The sequence below is a fragment of the Thamnophis sirtalis genome, unplaced genomic scaffold (genome assembly GCF_051295495.1).
Source record: "Thamnophis sirtalis isolate CommonGarterSnake01/CBP01778 unplaced genomic scaffold, rThaSir2_p1.2 scaffold_9, whole genome shotgun sequence".
NCBI lineage: Eukaryota > Metazoa > Chordata > Lepidosauria > Squamata > Natricidae > Thamnophis > Thamnophis sirtalis.
The window spans coordinates 76845228-76855509 of NW_028261389.1; the positions used below are offsets into that span (position 1 = coordinate 76845228).

At 48.5% G+C, this 10282-nt stretch overlaps 1 protein-coding gene across 1 annotated transcript in view; it reads right to left on the reverse strand.

Annotated features, from left to right (window-relative positions):
* LAMB1 (laminin subunit beta 1) overlaps positions 1-3687 on the reverse strand; it is a 71747-nt gene extending 68060 nt beyond the window's left edge. The window contains exon 1 of the mRNA XM_087722334.1: positions 3430-3687. Coding sequence (XP_087578460.1) covers positions 3430-3466 — 37 coding nt within the window. The 5' untranslated portion in view covers positions 3467-3687. The remainder of the gene's footprint in view (positions 1-3429) is intronic.
* Between the last annotated feature and the right edge of the window lie 6595 nt (positions 3688-10282).

Genomic DNA, 10282 nt, shown 5'->3' on the forward strand with positions numbered 1-10282 from the left:
GACCCTGGACATGGCGCAGAGAGGCTGGTTGGCCACCAGGAGGCACCTGAGCCTTGGATTAGTGGGGAGGAGACAAGGGAGAGTGAGCCGGAGGCCAGTAGTGAGTTGTTTTTGGATGCACGCCATCGAAGAGCTACTAGGCGTCAGGAACAATTATGCAATTACAGGAGGTAATTGTGCTCAGCTGGTGGTCATTAGGCTCCTCTCCAGACTATAAAAAGCTACTTGTGCACACGCCCCTCTTTGCAGAAGTCAACACAGAATTGAATGTCGGATAACTTTGTGTGAGCTTGGCAGGCTGGATTGCTGCCAAGCCTTATCTGTGTTTATTGCTGCCCAAGTTTGTCTGAGTTGCTGCCAAGGTCCTCATCTGTTTGTTATGCTTGGCTTTCAGCCACCGAGGTTTTGGTGTCTTGCTATTAAAGTACATTCCAGTTAAGCTTGTCTCGGCATTCGTTACTGGACAGAGGAGGGGGTCAGAACAGCATCCCTTCTCAAATCCCATTTCTTTCCTTTCTTAACTCTTTCTTTGCTATTTCTTCACTGGGAAGATGTACAGCAGCAACTCAGTGTGTAAGAAAATAAAGGGTATGGATGGATGAATGGATGGATGGATGGATAGATAGATAAATAGATAGATAGATAGATAAGATAGATAGATAGATACTGTAAAGGGTGGATGGATGGATGGATGGATAGATAAATAGATAGATAGATGGATGGATGGACGGACAAACAGACAGATAGACACAGATATAGATAGATACTGTAGATGATAGATAGTGTAAACGATGGATGGATGGATTGTTGGATGGATGGATGGATGGATGGATGGATGGATGGATGGATGGATGGATGGGTAGGTAGGTAGGTAGGTAGGTAGGTAGGTAGGTAGATAGATAGATAGATAGATAGATAGATAGATAGATAGATAGATAGATAGATAGATAGATGATAGATACATACTGTAAAGGATGGATGGATGGATGGATAGGTAGGTAGGTAGGTAGGTAGGTAGGTAGGTAGATAGATAGATAGATAGATAGATAGATAGATAGATAGATAGATAGATAGATAGATAGATAGATACTGTAAAGGATGGATGGATGGATGGATGAATAGATAGATAAATAGATAGATAGATGGATGGACGGACACAGACAGACCTACACAGATATAGATAGATACTGTAGATGATAGATACTGTAAAGGATTGATGGATGGATGGATGGATGGATAGATAGATACTGTAAAGGATGGATGGATGGATAATAGATAGACAGACGGACAGACATAGATAGATAGTGTAGATGATGGATGGATGGATGGATGGACGGACAGACAATAAACAAACAAACAATAAATAAATAAACAAACAAAGCCTATTCCCACATGTATTATGTGACCCGGCGAAACAACCCAGCCTAGTTTAGACGCGGGCCTCGTGTCTGAGATTCCCCACTCCCCTCGTCGCCAACAGATCCGATCCCAAGACTTCTGACCGTCGGGATGGGGTGCCCGGATCCCTTGGGATCTTCCTTTCCCTGCCTCCGACGGCCACTTCCTTTCCCCAGGGCCAGGCTCGCTCCTGATGCAAAGAGCGACGGAGGCGTTGCGAAACCTGGGCGAGTTTCCCAACGGCCCTTTTCGGAAGCCCCCTGGGATTCATTAGGCCGGAGAGGTTTATCTCTTTTGGGGGGGGAGGGAAGGGAGGGAGGGAGGGTCTCCCTCCTGGACATGTTTGGCGGTTCCAGCATCCGATTTCGCAACGCCGCCCAAATCCACAAACTTCGCCCTTGAATGAAACGGTTGCAATGAACAAGCCGGGAAGGGATCCCCTTCGATCCCAAAGGCGATCTCAAGAAAGCCCCCTCCGCGCACAAGACCCTTAGCTGGGGAGGGGCGCGGGGAGCGAAGGGGTCTGCGCCCCAAAGAGCCTGCAAATGGCCATACAAGGGCCGAAAGGAGCCTCTGCAAAGAAATCCGGGGCAGCGTCGCTGCTTCCAAGCCCCATGGACCCCCCCTCCCCTCCCCCAAACCCTCGCTTTGCGGCGCCTCCTGCCCGCCCACCTTCCTAAAAACCCCTGCTTTCCCCAACTCCCCTAAAAGTTTTGAGCGGCCGAAAGAGAGAGGGTGGAGGAGAGAGAAAGAGAGAGGGGGAGAGAAAATAGAGAAAGGAAGAGAGGAACGGAGGAGGGAGAGGGAGGGATAAAGAAAAAAAACAGAGAAGGGAGGAGAGGAAGGGAGAAGAGAGGGGGGAACGAGAGGGAGGGAGGGAAAAAGGAGAAGGAAAGAGAGGAAGGTAGGAGAGAAAGGGGGAAAGAGAGGAAGGGGAGAGAGAAAAAGAGAAAGAGAGACGGAGTAGAGAGAGGGTGGGGGGAGGGAGAAAAGAGAGAAAGAAAGTAAGGGAGGGAAGGAGGAAGGAGAGAGGGGGTGGGGGAGAGAAAAAGAAAGAGGGAAGGGAGAGAGAAAGAGAGGAAAAGTAAGAGAAAGAGAAGGAGAAGAGAGAGAGGGTGGGGTGAACAGAAAGAGAGGGAAAGGGAGAGGAAAGAGAGAGGAAGAGAAAGAGAGGGGGGAAGAGGGAGAGTGGGGAGCAGACAGAAAGAGAGGGAAGGGGAGAGAGAGAGAAAAAGAGAAAGAGAGAGGGTGGGGAACAGAAAGAGAGGGAAGGGGAGACGAAAAGAGAGAGGAAAAGTAAGAGAAAATGAGAGAGGGAGAAGAGAGAAGGTGGAGGGACAGAAAGAGAGGGAAGGGGAGAGAGAAAAGGAGAGAGAGAAAGAGAGAGACAGGGAGTAGAGAGAGGGTGGGGGGAGAGAGAAAAGAGCGAAAGAAAGAGAAAAAAAGAAAGTAAGGGAGAGGGGGTGCGGGGACAGAAAGAGAGGGAAGGGGAGACGAAAAGAGAGAGGAAAAGTTAGAGAAAATGAGAGAGGGAGAAGAGAGAGAGGGTGGGGGGACAGAAAGAGAGGGAAGGGGAGAGAGAAAAGGAGAGAGAGAAAGAGAGAGACAGGGAGTAGAGAGAGGGTGGGGGGAGAGAGAAAAGAGCGAAAGAAAGAGAAAAAAAGAAAGTAAGGGAGAGGGGGTGCGGGGACAGAAAGAGAGGGAAGGGGAAACGAAAAGAGAGAGGAAAAGTTAGAGAAAATGAGAGAGGGAGAAGAGAGAGAGGGTGGGGGGACAGAAAGAGAGGGAAGGGGAGAGAGAAAGAGAGAGAAGGAGGAGAGAGAGAGGGTAGGGGGGACAGAAAGAAAGAGAAGGGGAGAGAGAAAGAAAAGAGAGACAGAGAGAAGATTCCACGATCCCCAAATTCTTTCCAAGCCAGGGGAATATAGATATATTTTGTCTCTCCCCCCCCCAGTATCTCCCACCACCGCCCCCCGCCCTAAATAAGACCCCAAGGCAAAGAACGCCCTTTTCCAAAACGTGCTTCATTACCTAGGAAACAGCCGAGGGACACCTGGAAAACTCCCATCGCGGGGCTTCGGCGGGACAGGCTGGGAGGAGGAGAAGGAAAAAAAGGGGGAAAAAGAAAAAGAAAAGAAAGGCGCTCCCCCCTCTTCGAAGCTCCGCTTTACAACACTGGCTTTTTTTTACGGGGTCGTTTTAAGGGGTCTTTTCTCCCTACAACGACCAGGAGCGCCTTCTGAGCCCCCCGCGAGCTCCGACCTCGCGCCTCTTCTGGCGGCTGCTGAGAGACAGAGAGAGAGAGAGTGGGAGAGGAAGGATCCTCCCCTCGCGGCCAGGAGGGAGGGGGGAATGTGGGTGGGTGGGATGTGTTGCGGGGGGGGGGGGGAGGCTCTACCTACCACGCAAGCGCTAAGGCTGGGCAGGGGGAAGTGGAGCAGCATCCGGAGAGGAGAGAGTGGGAGACTCAGCCCGTGGGAGGGGTGGGGGTGGGGGCTAGGTGGGGGGGGTCCTTTATTCCCGCGGGGGTGGGTGGGTGCTGAGGACACTGATATTTCCCTTCCTCCTCCGCCCCCAATGGCAACACCCATGGCTCAACGGTCTCAACCCAAGATCCAGGGATGGCTTTGGATGGGGTTGGACTAGAAGACCTCTAAGGTCCCTCCCCTGCCCTAGGATTCTGGGTTCTATTTGGGGATTAAGTCTGGGCCTTAAATCTAGGGGGAGGGGCTTTCAGAGGAGGCTTCCAAGGCTTAAAGCACTGAGTGTAAGATGGGGGGGGGAGGTGGGGAGGGATAAAACCAACTTTTGGGAATGCTGTGATGTGATTGTAGGCTCTGGAGTGGGAAAGAATTCTTCCCCCAGGTGGTATTTTATGGTTACACGCTTGTGTAAAGTGCACGCAAGTGTTCTGTCCCTTGGGCGTACAGGGGAGACCAAAGGAAAAACAGCCGTTCTTTTGGGGTAAGTCAATCTGGATTGCAAAATTCTGCATGGCCCTTAGGTGGCAGCAAAGAGCAAGTGGGTTTCTTCTTCGCTGCCCACTAGTGGCCATCTGGATATTGCAGGCACAGATAGCGTAATAAATCAGGTAGCCCTGATTTATGAACCCAGTTGGGGCCACGGTTTCTGTTGCTAAGCAAGGCCGTTGTTAAGTGAATCACATCTGATTTTTGCAACCTTCTTTGCTACAATTGTTAAGGGGATCGCTGTGGAGGTGAGGAGAATCATGAGGTGGTTATGAGCCATGGTTATGGCGCAGTGGTGAGAGTGCAGTACTGCAGGCTACTTCTGCTGCCTGCCGGCTGCCTGCAATTTGGCAGTTTGAATCTCACCAGGCTCAAGGTGGACTCAGGCTTCCGTCCTTCCAAGGAGGGTAAAACGAGGAGCCACCAAAGAGGTTTTGAGAAGTTTTGACTTGCTGCTCTTTAAGCTGGGTTGTTTTTATATAGACATTTCATTGCCAAACTAAACAACATTATCAGGGCTAATAAGGAGTTTGGTTTTGCTCCTTACTAGCACTGATGATGTTACCTAGTTGGGTAATGAAATGTCTGCAAGAAAACAACCAAGCTCAGAGAGCACTGAGGACTCCACAGTCCTCCCCCCCTCCTCCTCCTCCACCACCACCACCACCACCACCACCTCCTCCTCCTCCTCCTCCTCCTCCTCCTCCTCCTTTCCACACCCTATTCCCTTCTAACACTGATGATGTTACCTAGTTGGGTATGAAATGTCTGCAAGAAAACCACCAAGCTCAGAGAGCACTGAGGACTCCACAGTCCTCCCCCCTCCTCCTCCTCCACCACCACCACCACCACCACCTCCTCCTCCTCCTCCTCCTCCTCCTCCTCTTTTCCACACCCTATTCCCTTCTAACACTGATGATGTTACCTAATTGGGTCATGAAATGGTCTGCAAGAAAAACCACCAAGCTCAGAGGAGCACCAAGGGCCCCACAGTTCTCCTCCTCCTCCTCCTCCTCCTCCTTCCTCCTCCTCCTCCTCCTCCTCCTCCTCCTCCTCCTCCTCCTCCTCCTCCTCCTCCTCTCCACACCCTATTCCCTTCTAACACTGATGATGTTACCTAATTGGGTCATGAAATGTCTGCAAGAAAACCACCAAGCTCAGAGAGCACCAAGGACCCCAGTGTCGTCGTCCTCCTCCTCTTCCTCCTCCCTGCTAACCCCCTGCCCTTCCCAAAACTGATGGTGTTACCTAGATTGGTAATGAAACGTCTGCAAGAAAACCACCAAGCTCAGAGAGCACCCAGGGCCCCTCGTTTCATCCCTGAGCTACAGACATTCTTCTTTATTTCAACTTTCCCCTGCGAATACCCCTGGATGGACGAAAAGGCTCTCCTTATCTTCAGCATCTTCTCTGCAAGGCGATACGGTAACCCCGGCATTTAAATAAGAGCTTAAAGCAGCCGTGGTTGAAAAACAGCATTGTAAGACGACTCCTTCAAACACACTCAGCTAGTTAGGTTACACTGACTCCAGGAGTTGTTGGTTGTGAATAGTCTGGGGGTGGAGGATGGGTGATCGGCCATTGTCCCGGCCTTAACATTTGTGAGGTCGGTGAGTCATGGAACAAAACTCCAAAGACTTTTAAACCACTCAGAGAAATAGCAAAACACAGCAAAAACTAATCAATAGCCCTCTTTTAAGAATGTCACGGGAAATTAACACGACCTTCTCTAAGCCTGAAATATCTTGAAAGGGTTCCGTAAAGGCCCGCTTTTTTAAAAAAAAAGGCGCAAAAAATTGGGGTTTTTTCCCGGCTCCAGCCTCCTAACGAAGGCCAGCAGCGTCTGAAAACTTCGCAGCATTTCGCACTATTTCAGCGTTTCAAAGGCTGGGCCACATTTATTCTGAACACGGCAAAACGAGCTGCCAGATTCGCCCCGTGGGAATTTTAAAAAAGGTGTTTGTCTGCTTTATGGGTTAATTTTAAAGTCATAGGGGAGTCTTTGAGAATTGTGTCCGGCATTGTTGCGGCTGAATGAGTCCTTTTGTTCCGTGGGTTTTGTCCCGTTTTATGACCTTGACTCGGCCTTCCATCCTTCCAAGGTCACTAAAATGAGGACCCAGATTGTGGGGGCAAGAGGCTGACTCTGTAAACTGCTTAGAGAGGGATGCGAAGAACTGAGAAGCGGTATATAAGTCTAAGCGCTATTGCCCTTCCTTTTTTCTTTCCTTCCTTCCTTCCTTCCTTCCTTCCTTCCTTCCTTCCTTCCTTCCTTCCTCCCTCCCTCCCTCCCTCCCTCCCTCCCTCCCTCCCTTCTCTCTTATTCTCTGTCTCATTCTCCTTCCTTGTGGCACAGTGGCGAGAATGCAGTATTGCAGGCTGACTCTGCCCACCGCCAGCAGTTCGATCCTGACCGCCTCAAGGCTGACTCAACCTTCCATCCTTCCAAGGTCACTAAAATGAGGACCCAGATTGTTGGGGCAAGAGGCTGACTCTGCAAACTGCTTGTAAACTGCTTAGAGAGGGATGCAAGAACTGAGAAGTGGTATATAAGTCTAAGTGCTATTGTCCTTCCTTCCTTCCTTCCTTCCTTCCTTCCTTCCTTCCTTCCTTCCTTCCTTCTCTCTTATTCCCTTTCTCATTCTCCTTCCTTGTGGCACAGTGGCAAGAATGCAGTATTGCAGGCTGACTCTGCCCACTGCCAGCAGTTCGATCCTGACCGGCTCAAGGCTGACTCAACGTTCCATCTTTCCAAGGTCACTAAAATGAGGACCCAGATTGTTGAGGCAAGAGGCTGACTTTGCAAACTGCTTGTAAACTGCTTAGAGAGGGATGCAAGAACTGAGAAGCGTTATATAAGTCTAAGTGCTATTGCCTTTCCTTCCTTCCTTCCTTCCTTCCTTCCTTCCTTCCTTCCTTCCTTCCTTCCTTCCTTCTTTCCTCCCTCCTTCCCTCCCTCCCTCCCTCCCTCCCTTCTCTCTTATTTCCTTTCTCATTCTCCTTCCTTGTGGCACAGTGGTGAGAATGCAGTATTGCAGGCTGATTCTGCCCACTGCCAGCAGTTCGATCCTGACCGGCTCAAGGCTGACTCAACCTTCCATCCTTCCAAATGAGGATCCAGATTGTTGGGGCAAGAGGCTGACTGCGCATGCACGCGTGACCCCTACATGTGCACCCTGACCCCCCCACATACGTGCGCGTCTCCTGCATGAGCCCCACCCTCCATGCGTGCATGACAGAGACCCGAAAACTAGCTGGCCGGCAGGAGGTGCATGCAGGCATGTGTGGTGAAGCTGAGCTCGGGCGATGGCTCGCATGCCCGCAGAGAGGGCTCTCCATCCCATAGGTTCGTCATCGCGATGGCAGGGTCTCCTGCTTAAGCAGAGGGTTGGACTAGAAGACCTCCAAGATCCCTTCCAACTCTGTTGTTCTGCATTTGTGGATCCTTTGAACATTAGTCCAGAAAGTTTCTCAACTCCCTGTCCCTGGACTTTTGGGAAGGAGGAGGGAAAAACGGTGGAGGGAAGTCAATTTATTACCTCAGGGGGAAACAGTGTCCGGTTTCTCCATCAATCAGTTGGGGAATGTAGGCCTGGGTTGGGGGGGGAGGGAGGGAAGCAGGAAGGGTCTGTCCAGCTGCTCCTTCTCAACTTTTCTGAGAGTTTCTTTAGTTTGCCTGACCTAATGATTAAACCCTCTGGGCTCCTAAAACAGGCCCAGCAGTTTAATCATTAGGCAGCCGAGGTTAAAATATTTGCCAGGGGAGAAGCGGCACCACCGGTAAATAAATGTTGGTGAGTATGCCCCCCCCGCCCCGCCCTCCCCAAATGCAAGATGAAAGCGATTGCCTCCCGCTGGGATTATTGGTGCTTTCTGGGAATTGGCTGGGAGAGAAAGATTTATAATAGATAGAGAGAGGGAGAGGGAGGGAGGGAGGGAGGGAGGGAGGGAGGGAGAGAGAGAGTTGTGGATCCTTTGAGAGAAAGAAGACCGAGATAACTAATGCCAGGTGTTCAGAAAATCTTTTTAACAGGGAGGTTTCCAAAACTTTGGAGCACCTGAAAGGTCATGAGAATGGGGAGCTTTTGGGGGTTGGGGGGGAAATGCAGTCTTTTTAAAAACATCACAGGCAGGAAAACACACACACACACACACACACTCACACAGTGTTTGTCGGTTTGGAACCAGTGGTCCTATCCAGAAAGGGACACAATAACCTTTACAGCGGTGGTGAAGTTCAATTTTTTTTACTACTGGTTCTGTAGGTGTGGCTTGGTGGGCATGGCATGGCTTGTTGGGCGAGGCTTGTTGGGCGTGGCAGGGGAAGGATACTGCAAAATCTCCATTCCCACCCCACTCTGGGGCCAGCCAGAGGTGACATTTGCCAGTTCTCCAAACTACTCAAAAATTCCGCTAATGGTTCTCCGAACTACTCAAAATTCCTGCTGCCGGTTCTCCGAACTACTCAAAATTCCTGCTACCGGTTCTCCGAACTACTCAAATTTTCCACTACCGGTTCTCCAAACTACTTTAAATTTCCACTACCGGTTCTCTGAACTACTCAAAAATTCCGCTAACGGTTCTCCGAACTACTCAAAATTTCCACTACTGGTTCTCTGAACTACTCAAAATTTCCACTACCAGTTCTCTGAACTACTCAAAATTTCTGCTACCGGTTCTCCAAACTACTCAAAATTTTTGCTAGCGGTTCTCTGAACTACTCAAAATTTCTGCTGCCGGTTCTCCAAACTACTCAAAATTTCTGCTACCGGTTCTCCAAACTACTCAAAATTTCTGCTACTGGTTCTCCAAACTACTCAAAATTTTTGCTACCGGTTCTCCAAACTACTCAAAATTTTTGCTACCGGTTCTCTGAACTACTCAAAATTTCTGCTACTGGTTCTCCAGAACCTGCTGGATTTCACCACTACTTTACAGGACTTAAGGATCATAATAGAATAGAATAGAATAGAATAGAATAGAATAGAATAGAACACAACACAACACAACACAACACAACACAACACAATACAATTCTTTATTGGCCAAGTGGAATTGGACACAGAAGGATTTTTTTCTCTGGTGCATATGTTCTCAGTATACATAAGGAGAATAAAATACATTCATCAAGAATAAAAAGATGCAACACTTAGTGAGTCGAGGTTACTAATAAGCTATCAAATTGTATTAGAAAACAAATAAAAACAATATAAATTGAAAGATACAAACAACATGGTTATAGTCATAAGTGGGGAGAGTGAGATACCAGGTAGGAAGAGAAGAAGTGACTTATTTTCCACTTCTCTTGTTTCAGTTCTATGTAACAATTATAGTAATATTCAGCCAGTAGATGGCAGTGTTTACATGTTTAGATCTATAGTATATACTCTATGCTCTTTTATTCTAAATTGTTTCCTGTTTCCTGCTAGAGTTAAAACAGTTGAGCAGTAAAGTACATGGTGACTGTGCTCTTTGTTTGCTCTCTGTGGTGCTTTATATAAACAGAATTTCTAACAAATACCATTGTAGGAAATTCCATACTATTGTCTGAAACGAATTTTCAGATTCAGCAGGAGATTGGACTAGAAGACCTCTAAGGTCCCTTCCAACTCTGGTGTTTTGCTCTGTTCTGTATTACTTTATAATCACTTTTATAAAAGGCGTTCAAGATTTTCATAAAGGCATACTCTATGACAGTGTTTCTCAACCTTGGCAACTTAGGTTTTAACAAGATGTGTGGACATTAACGCCAAGAATTTTCCGACCTGCTGGGAGTTGAATCCATACATCTTAAAACTGTCAAACGTGAGAAACAGTTCCCTATGTTATTCTCTTAAACACCTGGACATTTTCAATTCTAGTTTGTTAAAAACAACAACAAGAAGAATGATCTGTGTACAGCTACTTCCAAATGG